At 48.2% G+C, this 14,275-nt stretch overlaps 1 protein-coding gene across 1 annotated transcript in view; it reads right to left on the minus strand.

Moving 5' to 3' along the window:
* Positions 1 to 10,969, minus strand: part of LOC144935565 (unconventional myosin-Va-like) — a 112,036-nt gene extending 101,067 nt beyond the window's left edge. Inside the window, exon 1 of the mRNA XM_078862344.1 lies at positions 10,173 to 10,969. Coding sequence (XP_078718470.1) covers positions 10,173 to 10,199 — 27 coding nt within the window. The 5' untranslated portion in view covers positions 10,200 to 10,969. The remainder of the gene's footprint in view (positions 1 to 10,172) is intronic.
* Positions 10,970 to 14,275: the final 3,306 nt, after the last annotated feature.

A 14,275-nucleotide genomic window follows, 5' to 3' on the forward strand; every position in this document is an offset into this window, starting at 1 on the left:
TTAACGACACATTTATATTGACGCAATCTAACCCAACAAATCTCTATTATGGACCAAATAATCCATTGCCATACCGCTAGTGCCGGGACACGTCGCAGCCCAAGCCGACAACACCCCCCCTATTCCTGGGCAGTCTCCCACTAAAGTGATGACCAGGCCCCAAAGTCTCGCCGAGCTTCCCATGATCTGACAAGATCACAGAATAGCACTTAATAATTCAGAAGTGTATTTGATTTGCCTAGGGAAGGCTTTCCTGAGTCTCAAGACTCTTCTACAAGAAGGCACTGCACTGGGATGTTTGGCCAATTCCATGTGCGAGTGTTTGGTTAATGGGGAGGAAACAGGAGGACCCCAGAGCCGATGAGTCTCGACAGCTCAAAGAGTGGCATGCTCACGTCTACAATCAGCACACATTGCTTCTCGTACAGTGCCACTGTATTCTAGCGCACTGCAGGGGTTATGCTAAACAGCGCTGTATTAATAAAAAGGCACGCGTGCTCCCAAAGGCCTTCGTTAAGACCGCCGTTCTGTCGGATGCCCTACGCAACGTAAAAGGGGCAAAGCAACTTGTTTTGCAAGGAAAGCTCGTTGCGTTTCAGGTCCCGTCCAATGTTCACAATTTTCACCACTATTGCCTTAAAATGATGGTGGTGATGATGATTATTGTTAATTATCATCATCATAACATCGCACCAGCAAAGCAAGGGACAAACGCGCGAATAATTGTTGGTTACAATAGAGGTTTTTTGGGGTTAGATCGCGTAAATATATAAATTGTGTCGTTAAAACCCACCACCACCCAACACAGCCAACTAGTAAGGGTTGTCATGTAAACAGAACGTGGCAATTCGTCACTAGTACAGCAGTACAGCACGCCGGTGTGTTGGAGAGCCAAGCCACAACATTTACTCAGATTGTAAATGTTGTGGCTTGGCTCTCCAACACACCGGTGTGTACTGCTGTACTAGTGATGAATTGGCCACGTTCTGTTTACGTGACAACCCTTACTAGTTGTCTGTGTCGGGTGGTGGAGGTTTTTAACGACACATTTATATTTTTACGCGATCTAACCCAAAAAAAACCTCTATTGTGGATGATATTGGTCGCGAAAGCCTACGTGTTAAATTGTTGGGTAACAATCAAATGGCGCTCAGTGGCAGAATGTAAAAAAACCCAAAGCAACAGCCTGTTTCTCACAGCCAGATGTATTGAGCATTGACAATGGCACGGCACATGTTTTTGGCTCGACACAAAAGAGCTCGCAGGTTGCTGGGGCCCCATTGCTCGGAGCGGGTTTGCCCTTCTCACAACGCTGTCTGTCTGGGGCGGCCATCCCTTTCCTTGGCGACATAAACAGAATGGCATCTCTGGCCATGCCCAGCAGCTCTCGGGCACAAAAGCGTGACAGATGTGGACCAAAGTCCCCCCCCTGCACTCCTCAAATAAATTACGGAATGAGAGATCGCAAGTCGGGGATTGCTTACGATGGACATTTCTGCCATTAAAATAACCCGACGGGTACCGAGCCAACTTTTTTCACGCGCCTTTCGTGAGTTTTATAGGAGAGCAAAACACGTGGATGTGCCCCCATTTAATTTATCTACACATAGACAGGCAGGCAGATGGTCATGTAAACAAAAACAAAATGCACGATAGGTAAAGCAACATAAATTAAAGTTCTCAACTAAAAAACTAATTCAGCGCAAAGTGATTTAATCAGCTGTCGGAACACGGCAGGAGTCCCGCTCTAGCCGGAGGTGCAAAAGCGCCTTCGAGAGGACATCACTTCTTAAGCCTCGCACGTAAACTCATCGCACGTGCAAGAAGAGCCGCTTTTTCAGTTGTTCATGAAAACTGCGTGCACACTCTCGTGCCCGTGTTGCACGGAGGCTAACGGCGCAAAAACAAAAACTGAACGGAAGGCGACGGAATTTTTTGTTTAGAAAACGATCGAAGCCGAGACGGAGCGAGAACATCTTGCGCTCGATCGAAAAATCGCTCCTCTGAAGCGGGACATCCTATTCAAGCCCCCCCCCTCGCCCTCAGCCCCCCAGCTATGGAACTAAATGAATGGGAAGTGGCTGGGCGCACCTTGACCCCGTGTCACCGCTGCGTTCGCGTCACAGAAGCGCCGAGCCGGCACGGCCGTCACCTGGGCCGTCACCTGGGCCGTCACGTGCGCACGGTCACAGGTCGTCACGCGCACTCGGCCCACCGCCTTGTCGCAACGACACTAAAGTGAAGCTAATCTTATTTTTTATTTCACCAGGTAAGGCCCGACTGAGCTCTGTAGCTCTTTTTCAGAAGCGACCTGGCTATCACAAACGATAGCCCAACGAAGTGGCTTATCACGTGGACATTTATAGCAGGCAAATATCCTAAACGCACGTCGATTCTAAATGTGGGGGGGGAAACCGCAAAAGACACCGAGAAAAATCCACGTGACCACGGAGAGAGAGACACCGCAAACTCCAAATATACAGCAGGTGTCACGGTTGCCGTCAAACTTATGAGCTCCTGTATACCAGGCGACGTCGTTCACAGCTCGCCACCAACGCAGGCGGTGAACTTGTACATAACAGCAGACGGATATGAGCACGATTCATATAAGCACGGTTCTGATAGAAAAAACTGCTTCACGTTATGTGCAGGATAACGTGATAAGCCACTTCGTTGAGCTATCATTTGTGGCCAAGTTGCATCTGAAAAAGAGCTATACAGCTCAGTGGACCTTATCTGATCAAATAAAAACAATGTTTATAGCTTTAACTTCTGATACAAGCGCACTACTTCCATAGCTGTCAACCCACACAGTTTACCTGTATTCGTGTACAGGGAAATCCAATTTTTAGGTCCATATGGCGTGCAGCCGTTTCAACACAGGCAAAAAAAAGTGTTTTTGTCTAATTGTTTGTGTTTCTCCCTTGTGATGGGACTTGGTAGGATGAACGTTGAGATTTATAAGGAGTACGGGGTGACCAATAAGGTCTGAATTGGTTTGTAAAACTGGTAGGCGCTGATAAGGGGTTGACAGGTTTGTACTTCAGATATGAACACAGCTTGGCCTATCTCCAAAGAGGTGTGCCTAATTACAGCATCTGCTCAATTTAACCACGAGGGCTTTGGTGACAAATAACATTCACGATCAAAGTTATTTTGGGTTAGATCTCGCAGATGTTAACGCGTCACCCCACACAGTCAACTTCGGAAGGCTTCTCACGTGAACAGAACGTGCCAATTCGCTACTACCTCAGCACACCCGTCGCGTGTTCAAGAGCAAATGCACAACATTTACAATCGAGCGCGTTCTGTTCACGTGACGAACCTTACCGATTGCCTGCGTCGGGTTGAGGCGGGTTGTACGACACATTGACACTCGCGCGATCTCTAACCCACCGACAACGCAATCGTGAGTGGCGTCTACTGCTCTGCAAGTCGCAGATGGCAACGTGGGGCGACCGACTCGTTCGACGCACGGCTCAATTCGAGGGCAGTCCAAAAGCCGTGACGGAACCTTGAAGGGGATTTCGGAACCTTGAAGAATTTTTGAACCTTCAGGATTTCGGAACCTTGAAGTATTTCTGAACCTTGAAGAATTTTTGAACCTTCAGGATTTCAAAACTTTGAAGGATTTCAAAACTTTGAAGGATTTCGGAACCTTGAAGGTTTCAGAACCTTGAAGGATTCAGAACCTTGAACGATTTCGGAACCTTGAAGGATTTCAGAACATTGAGGATGTCGGAACCTTGAACGATTTCGATACCTTGAAGGGTTTCGGAACCTTTAAGGATTTCAGACCTAGGCCCACGACCTCACTCGAGTCGCTGTACAGCGACGCACGCCTCTGCCATACCTGTACTGCACAGCTGTCTTGCCTTTCCACTGCTGGATGACGGGCCTCCCTCATTTTGGCTCAGATGCTGCTACGCAGCGCAGCTTGGCCACGGTGGATGAATAATAAATAAATTGCGATGTCTCGCTCCCCGCCCCTAGCAGTGGGGTGAATTTTTCCGGATTCAAGGACGCCGTTCGTTTAAGAATCAGTTATTTTTTGTGTTCTCATTATAACTGCTCTAATTGCATTAAAAAACACCTCTGTCTCTCATTTGTTTAGAGCCTTGTTTGCTCCGTCAGGCTAAGTGCAATGCCAGCAGATGATTTGTGCATCATTAGCGTGCGATATGCATAAACATGAAACAAATATTGAAATTTTTGTATGCAATAAGTCATCTATAATGAGCCATAACAATCAATATTCATTGATGAACAGATGCATCTTTACACACCCCATATAAACAAGCACGCGCTAATGAAGCGTGGCAGTGTCTATTTCGCAAGGGATGAAGTACAGTACAGAGTATTTGTCATACTCTATCCACTGCTGGATGAAGGCTCCCCCCCCCTGCCCCACGCCATAGCCATGCCTAATAATCCAGTGCTGCTCAAATCCATGTCACTCCTGTACGTTAATTGATCTCATCGCTCCATCTTCGTACTGGTCATTTTAAACAAAAACGGCGTTTTCCTCTCCTTTCGCTGCCATTCCATTACCAGTCTCGTCCATGGGCATCCATCAGCCCCAGTGATGTGTCCTGCCAAAGCCATTTTAATTGTCCATATTGTCAATAACCGTACAAAAAACTTAAATTGGCAAACGGAATACACATTTCCATGCCAAGAATTCTCAATTAAAATATTAAAAACCGCAGCGTATATTTAAAAGCAATAAATAATCGCGGGGTTAATACTGTACGCCGTCGTGAACACACTGTGACCTGGTTATATTTCCGCACACGCCGAACATCTGTGCCAATCTATGTCCCAACCGATCCTGACCAGCAACCAGCACTGACCAGTGCAGCGAAGGAGGGTCAAACATTACCCGTGACTGGCAAAATGGCTTTAAGAGGGCCTTAATCCATGAGTGGATTGACAAAGAGCTCAACACAGAACACTGTATCAGTACAGGTCACAGCATAGACTTTCCCTGGTCCGTCTAATAAGTATACCGGTGTAGATCACAACGACTATGGTCGGCAGAGAGAGGAATAATTGGAAAAAAGCATACTGAGCATCCATTGCAAAACAAATACCACGCGTATTTTAAAATCGATAACGAAACTACGGTTGTACAGGCATGCTCGCTAAATTCCTTAGAAGGCTATCTGCATACTCGGCAGTACATTCACATTTGAATGGGGAGTCTTTTTGAGAGGCAAGCAGTTACACGCTTGGATGCCGGTCAAGTACGCAGTCAGCAGCAATATTATTGGCAAGCTTTTAAAATAGTAGTAGTCGTAATAACAACAACAACAACAAGCACCGCAGTGTGTAGAGGCACCTTCACAGGCACGACACTCATCCTTACCCCAGCACAGTTTGAGTTTACATAATAAGTATTCAGTTTTCTTGGTTCATTCGGTAAAGTCACGTGACTTTACCGAAAGAACCAAGAATATGAATCCCTGCAGTCACGAAAGCTTTAAATCGAAAAAAAAGTATTCAGTTCCCATTGAGGTTAAGTCTTACCACTGTTTTGCAGATGTGAATGTTATGGGTTTTAAAAAAAAATGTTGAAGGCATCGAAGGCATGCGACTGAATACAGCACCCTGCTGTAATACAGCATTTTACTGTTTTAGTTAATATACTTTGGCATTTTCATAACATTAATTCATTCGTGTTGCTTTCCACGGTTAGGATTACAGATTGTCGCTTTGAAAGGAGCAACGTATTGCTCTATTGCCCCTGGAAATGTTATGTCCATCCAACTGCAGACGTCCGATGACAAAAAAATGCCACGCTCCTAGGTCAGTCACTACAAAGACTTCCCACACAGCTCAGCAACAATGCCAGTGCCCAGGTGTGTATAACGTTCGGGCAAGAATGGCAACAAAGTGCTTTCAAAAAGAATGCGTCTTTAATTAGCCTTTTGCTCCATACCAGAACGATTATCACGTGGGTAACATTTGTGTGCAAATTGGTGAAAGCTCACACATGCCTGTCAGACACGTGTAAATATAGCCTACGAGGATTCCCCACACACAAAGCACGGGTACCTTTTAAATCGACTGGCTTACCAGCTTGCTCAAAAAATAAAATATTCCCGCATACGCCTTTACAAGAACCTTTAAGTATTCAGAGGTGCTCAGTTACAGCCCTTGGCAAGTTGTGTGCAGGCCCCCAGGCTTCGCAGAGCCGGCTCAACACGGGGAGAATCCCTGTGCAGACCGGAAGGAGGGACTTGAGACATCCAGAGAGGGTTACACGCGGAAGGTCAACGGAGCACGGTCACGCAGCGTTGGCTCCTGGGGCCACATGCGGCAATAAGTGGGTCGCTGTGAAGAAGAAAACACGGGAACAGAGGAGGACGGTGTGGTAGCAACAAGAGATGCAGGGAGATAACGCGCACACTGAGAGACACACGGAGAGACACACGTTACGCAGAAAGACACAGGGTGAAGTATGTAAAGACACAGATAGACAGACAGTTAGAAGACACACACACACACGGGGGGGAGGGGTCACAGAGACAGGAGGTACACGAAGACATTCACATGGACACAGCAGAGAGAGAGAGAAGCAGACACTTCTAGAGAAACACAGAAACAGTGAGGCAAAGAGAGATGGACAGGGAGAGTGATGCAGAGATAGTAAGGCGGACACACACACAGACAGAAACACGGACAGAGGCTGACACAGCAGCACAGAGAAACCTCTCATCCCACAAAAACACAACCAGGCTTCATCCTCCCGACAACCTCAACTCCGCTATCCATTTCCAGCCCCGAGTACAAAGTCAGGATCTCATAGGGCATCCGACTTTGTACTGAAACGTGCGGTAAATATTAATACACTACTGTATATAAACATCACCAATGTCAAAATATTTTCGTTTTTTTATTGATTATATTGCGGTTACTCTACAGCACTTCTGTCAATGAAATGTCACAGGTCTGGTCCCTAACCTGGGCAACGCCACACTGGCAGCGAGGTTCGTGCGGATTAAAAAGTGGGCCCAGATGCGCCGTGCTGATCAAAGCTCATCTCCCTCTGGCAGTCGTGAGTCGCCACTGGAAATTCGACGTTCCGATGGCAGGGGCACATTCCATCCACAGAAAATGACTCGTTGGGGACTTCCCACCGAGTGGCAAAGCCTCGGGCGAGTGGCGATTGCCGGTGGTAATGACAGGGTTGAGTCTACCACAGCTGGGATTCGAATTAGTCACCGCATCCTTTGCCAGACCTCCTGCTCCCAGGCAGGTTGTATTCTGTCCCTACCTTGTAGAGCGTAACGCCTTTTATCTGTCGCCACGATATCCGGCGCCCTACTCACGTATTGCGACACCAACAGATCTATGATCTATCTCTTTCTCTGTGGATCGGCACTCATGTTTATCCGTAATTTCGTTGAAAACGTGAATGTCAAATGTACTTTATTGATAATTACGGGTCCCATTACCCATAGTGCCTGTGGATAACAGGGAGGACAATGACAGTAAGATATTAGATTAAGCTTATTAATTATAAACGGGTGATGGTGAAGACAACGATGATGACGGTCATGAGACGACCAAATAATTCCCTGAACAGACATCCAAGTAAACCTGCAACGTTGGGCCATCACTGGTATGTGGTTGGAACGTTTGAACCAACTTTGGACAAAGTTGGCACAACATTGTTCTAACTTACTAATGTTTACTGGAATTGGAGCAACAACTCAAGCTGCTCCAGTCTTCCTATTATCTGCGCGTTCATCTTGCTTATATGCCAACCACGGATAACTGAATCTCATCTGCCCCTAATGCACCAAAATGTGTGTTCTGTCTGTCTCTCTCGCAAGACAGACGCATCGTTTCTCGACGGCTTCTCATTCGGTGCCAACGTGTTTGCAACTTTGCCTGCGACCGATTTGTGGCGATGCGAAGTGGCAGCGACGGCTCAGCCCACGGCGGAGTTCCCGGTGTGTTCGAAGAACTGTGTAGTGCTCCACCGGCTTTTGATTTCGCGATTTAAAACATAACAATGTTGGGGGGGAGGGGGGGGGACATTTGACAACGGCGATTACAGCACGGAGTGTAGGTGTGGCTTAGACTGGTATGTAGTGGTGGGGAGGGCACGGAATGTGTTTGCATAGCAGGCTCGCATGCTTATTAATGTCAAGTTTTAACTTGCGGATAATGAAACACTTAACTTTAAAAAAAATTAAACCATTAATTTTTGCGGTAAGTATCAACACATAACCCCCCAAAAAAGAACCCATGGAGAAACGGCCAGACCGAGACATCTTTTTGGAGTTTGGACTCAACGCACAGGTCAACATGCAAATAAGAAACTTTAACCGCCTGGTTTGCCACTCCACGGTTCGACCCCCCCCTCCACGCCGCCGTCCACTCCACCTTCTTCTAGCCCGCAGCGAGAGGGACAGCCCTCGAACAACGTGGAGAGACAGACAGAGACAGAGGCGTGTGTCGGGAAGGGCCAGGGAAGGGCCAAGCGATTACAGACCAACACGGGGTAACGAGGATGCTCGCACCCAAAGCGGGCCAGGTGGATGGGCCAAGTAAACAAACAGGGCAGGTGGGAGGGTGGGGGGGCAGCAGGTAAAGCGACAGGTGAGCACACACACACACACAGGTTAGCAGGTAGGTAGTGACGTGTGGGTTGTAATGGAGGAGCACACAGGCAGGCAAGCAGATAGGCAGTCAGGCTGAGACTCAAGCAGATAGGCAGTCAGGCTGAGACTCAAGCAGATAGGCAGTCAGGCTGAGACTCAAGCAGATAGGCAGTCAGGCTGAGACTCAAGCAGATAGGCAGTCAGGCTGAGACTCAAGCAGATAGGCAGTCAGGCTGAGACTCAAGCAGATAGGCAGTCAGGCTGAGACTCAAGCAGATAGGCAGTCAGGCTGAGACTCAAGCGGGGAGGTAGGGAGGCAGGCAGTCACGTGTGGTCTGTAATGGTATAGAACAGGCGGCCAGGGAAGAAGGTGATGTATATACAGTAGGTATGTTGAACTTCTTTCGCACCGTACGTAGATAATCGGAGGTGTGTGGGAGGGAGGGTGTAAGCATCCCTTGAAACGAGGCAGGGCCAGGAGTGTGCACAGAGATAAATAATCTACCAGCAGGTATACAGTCGTGATGCTGCCTCCAATTAGCACCCTGACTCAAGCATCTTCTTACGTGTTCTAAACACCAATTAACAACACGTCACATACACACAACGTGTGGAGAACACACATGGATATAAATGTGCATCATGTGCTCAGAACGTAAAATATTCCTGCACTACTTACAGAATGCACGCACAATCAGCACTGCAGAATATACCGCACAGAGAGTAAATACAAACATGTACAGGGCGTATGCTTGTACACAAACACGTCATCATTGCAGTGACATCAAGTACACGCAGTACACAAATTACGAAACGCAGATAACACAGTACACACACACACTACTGATTATTATGTAACATACACAGAAGATAATGATGTACGTGTACTTAATGTACATGACACACAACCCAGGTACATAGCACACGGCACGCTACTGCGTGCAGTACACACAGTACACACAGTACACACGTACAGTACACACAGTACACACGCACAGTACACAGTGCACACACACAGTACACACGTACAGTACACACAGTGCACACAGTACACACGTACAGTACACACAGTGCACACAGTACACACGTACAGTACACACAGTGCACGCAGTGCACACAGCACACGCAGTACACACATCACACAGTACACACGTGACACAGACTACATATCACACACAGTACACGCATCACACACTGTACACAGTACACACACTGTACACAGTACACACATCACACAGTACACACATCACACACTGTACACAGTACACACACATGACACACCACACAGGTGACACCACACAGGTGACACACCACACACATGACACACCACACACATGACACACCACAGAGATGACACACCACACACATGACACACCACACACATGACACACCACACACGTGACACACCACACACATGACACACCACAGAGATGACACATCACACAGATGACACACCACACACATGACACACCACACACATGACACACCACACACATGACACACCACACAGATGACACATCACACAGATTACACATCACACACATGACACCGCCTCACCTTGCAGTAGAGCTCCGTGGTGGACATCGTCACCGGGGCATGGGGCGAAAGCCAAGTGCAGAACGCTGCACCACTCCTCCACTGCCCTGCACCACGCTAACCTCCACTACTCACCCACACTAACCTCCACTACACTCACCCACAGGGTACACCACGCTAACCCCCACTGCACTGAACCACACTAACCTCCACTACACTCACCCACACTAACCTCCACTACACTCACCCACAGGGTGCACCACGCTAACCTCCACTACACTCACCCACAGGGTACACCACGCTAACCCCCACTACACTCACCCACACTAACCCCCACCACACTGACCCACAGCGTACACCACGCTAACTGACACCACACCGACCCACACGGACCCACACTGCTCTGTGCATGCGGCAGCACCGAAGCCACACAGAGCCTCACCGCAGTGCCCTGACCACAACTACCCTCGCTCGCGGCCCGTCTGTGTCAATGAATGGAGCAGCATCAACGCTGCTGCGTCTTCCGCTTTCGTTATTTTACGCCGATCACCGCTTCTTGCTTCTTGCTGCTGATGATGATGCTGATGATGACCGTGGGTTTTTTGTGTTTGTTCCGCCGATGATGATTAAGATGACGACGATGAAGCTTAGACCCCCACAAAAAAACCTCTTCCTTATAGGGGGGGGGGGCGGAGGGGGGTGAGAGCCACGAGGGTGATGCGGAGCGGGAGGAGGAAGGTGGAGGTGGAGAGGAAGGTGGTGGAGGGTGGTGGAGGAAGGTGGAGGGAGGAGGAGGAAGGTGGAGGGGCTACCACGACTCCCCCCACTGCCGGGTTCGGGAGGAGCACCGCGACCCGCCCACTCGGGGCCAGCGCAGCCGGTGAGTTCCTCCCCCTGCTGGTGGTGTAGGTGGTGTAGGTGTAGGAGGTGGTGGGGTAGGTGTAGGTGGTGATGGTGTAGGTGGTGTAGGTGTAGGTGGTGATGGTGTAGGTGGTGGTGGTGTAGGAGGTGGTGGTGGTGTAGGTGGTGGTGGTGTAGGTGTGGGTGGTGTAGGAGGTGGTGTAGGAGGTGGAGTGGGTGGTGGTGGTGTAGGTGGTGTGGGTGGTGGTGGAGGTGGTGGTGGTGTAGGTGGTGATGGTGTAGGTGTGGGTGGTGTAGGTGTGGGTGGTGTAGGAGGTGGTGTAGGAGGTGGAGTGGGTGGGTGGTGGTGGTGTAGGTGGTGTGGGTGGTGGTGGAGGTGGTGGTGGTGTAGGTGGTGGTGGTGTAGGTGGTGGTGGTGTAGGAGGTGGTGGTGTAGGAGGTGGTGGTGGTGGTGTAGGTGTGGGTGGTGTAGGAGGTGGTGGTGGTGTAGGAGGGGGGGGAGTTCCATGGACGGGTTACACAGATTATGCGACTTCACCTGCTTTGTTTATTATAAAAAATACCAATTTTTTTTTAATTTTGTTCCCAGGTATTTACATTCGCGGGCGTCAATGTTGTTGCTATTGGCCACACTCATGGGCCCCCTTAGCGTGTCGGTGGTGGACGCCGCCCATGCTTGTAGCTGTATATGGTTGTAGCTGTATATGGCTGTAGTTGTATATGGCTGTAGCTGTATATGGCTGTAGTTGTATATGGCTGTAGCTGTATATGGCTGTAGTTGTATATGGTTGTAGCTGTATATGGCTGTAGCTGTATATGGCTGTAGCTGTATATGGCTGTAGCTGTATATGGTTGTAGCTGTATATGGCTGTAGCTGTATATGGCTGTAGCTGTATATGCTTGTAGCTGTATATGGCTGTAGTTGTATATGCTTGTAGCTGTATATGGTTGTAGCTGTAAATGGTTGCCCAGAGTCAGGCTTTGCAGGCTTGCAATGAGCATCGGTGGCTGTGCCGTGCTGATGAGTCCCAATCATAAAAATACACGAACCCGGCCTCCGGTTTGTCTCTCACACCGCCTTGGCCGCTTGCTGACAAGTGGGGTCTCGTTTGCTCAAACGGATCGTTTGTTGAATTGTGATTTAAGGGGTCGTCCATAAATGACGTCACGCACCTGGGGGGGGGGGGTCAGACATTTGTGACGATGTGTGACAACACGTTCTACTTAATTAAACAGACTTTTTAATCAATGTTTTCTCCTACAACATCAGAGTGCAGCGCCACATTAAATACGCCCTACAATGACAATAGTTTAAAGCGATTTGAAGCATGTTTTATTTTGGGGGGGGGGGGTGAAGAGCTTTGTGACGTCACATTTGAGGGGGGGGGGCTGACTTTTGTGACGCCGTGTGACGAGGGGGGGGGGTCAAAAATCGTCCAAAATCGCGTAACGTCATTTATGGACGGCCCCTAAGACAATATGAGCCACTGTGAATGGCTTCGAGGAACTGCTGCCGGTTTTTTTTGCGAGTTTCAGGGTTGCCGGGACATGTGGCGGACCGATGTAGAATTTCAGCTGAGAATATTACTCATAATCGAACCACAGAAAAGCGCAACAACAAAAAAATCCAATTGTAAACAAAACGCGAAATGGAATTTCAAAGTCATTGGTAAAAGTGATATCGCGATTATCGTGGAAATTATATCGTGGAAATTATATCGTGAATTATATCGCGGCGAGGCTACGATAAATTCAATAATTTGGTGATAGAACTGCGTTGGCAGCGGTGCACAAGAACAAACAAAAAGATGAACACATTCGTCAATAACAATTGTGACCTTGAAAAGTAAATTGAAATAAAGGCGGTGCTATTGAAAGGTGAATGTTGTTCTGGGGACTGTTTCAGTTGAATAACCCTTCTCCACAAGAGGTTGTTTTGTGGGTTAAAATCGCGTAAATACAAATATGTCGTGAAACCCGCCACCACCCGACAGCCGACTAGTAAGGTCGACTACTGAGTAAGGTTTGTCACGTTTGCTAATTGCCTGTGTCGGGTGGTGGCGGCGGGTTTCACGACACATTTATAATTACGCGATCTAACCCATCAATAAAAACAACCTTTATTACGGTTAATATTGGTCACGAAAGCCCACTATTGCTACTAACGACTACCGAGACGTGTGAGATTGAATAACTCTTGCGGGGCAGGGCTGAGCGGATCGTACCACCCGCAGTGGTACCACGATTGGGAAGAGGTTCCTGGTGAGGGCCGGGGCCGTCACTTGGGCCATCAATGTCGGTGACACGTAGCCTTGAAACATAAATTATGTTGGCGATGCGACTGCTGTAGCGTTGGCAGTGGTGCATAAGCACAATTGACACACACGCACACACAAATACAGCCATTCGTCAGCAACATTGTGGGCATAAAAAGTGAAAAAAATGTACTTCGCGTGAAATGGTGAAACCGAGTGGTCTTCATCGCAAGGCCCGCGGGCCACTGGCCAAGCAACAATACACAAATGGTGACAGCACCCCATCATCATCATCGTGCTGTCAAATCCCAATGGTTTCAGATGCGTGGCGGCCCTCACGCTGATGATGTCTTATCGGGGAAAGTGGCCCACCCTCTGAAAATGACTGAAGAATACTGAGCTAACGTTTCTATTCTGCCGTTGCAGATGAATGCCCCCCCTAAGACAACCAAAAGTGCAAGAAGAAGAGGCATTTTGGTTTTGGAATTCGGTTAAGAAATAAACTCCCCCATCACTACATCGAGAGCTGCAGTGCACGCGGTGAATACGCGACGGAGGGTTCTTAATCATCACAAAAAGAAGATCGTGAAGCAAAGCCTCAAAGAGCCGCGGGTTGCCGGCCACTCCTGCACCTACAACATTGTTGGTGATGACGGGGCCACGGTCAGTGGTCGAGACTAATGACGGAGTGGCAGCCCAAAGGAGGGAACCACGCCCGCGTGGACATCCACTGGCAGGATGAGCCATTCAACACTGCCCATGGGCACGGAAGGATCTCTTTTTATTATTACACACTTTTATTTAACACGATTTTATTTACACGCTTTTATTTAACACGCTTTTATTTAACACGCTTTTATTTTACACGCTTTTATTTTACACGATTTTATTTTACACGCTTTTATTTTACACGCTTTTATTTTACACGCTTTTATTTAACACGCTTTTATTTAACACGCTTTTATTTTACACGCTTTTATTTAACACGCTTTTATTTTACACGCTTTT

The sequence above is a fragment of the Lampetra fluviatilis genome, chromosome 13 (genome assembly GCF_964198595.1).
Source record: "Lampetra fluviatilis chromosome 13, kcLamFluv1.1, whole genome shotgun sequence".
Classification (NCBI taxonomy): Eukaryota; Metazoa; Chordata; class Hyperoartia; order Petromyzontiformes; family Petromyzontidae; genus Lampetra; species Lampetra fluviatilis.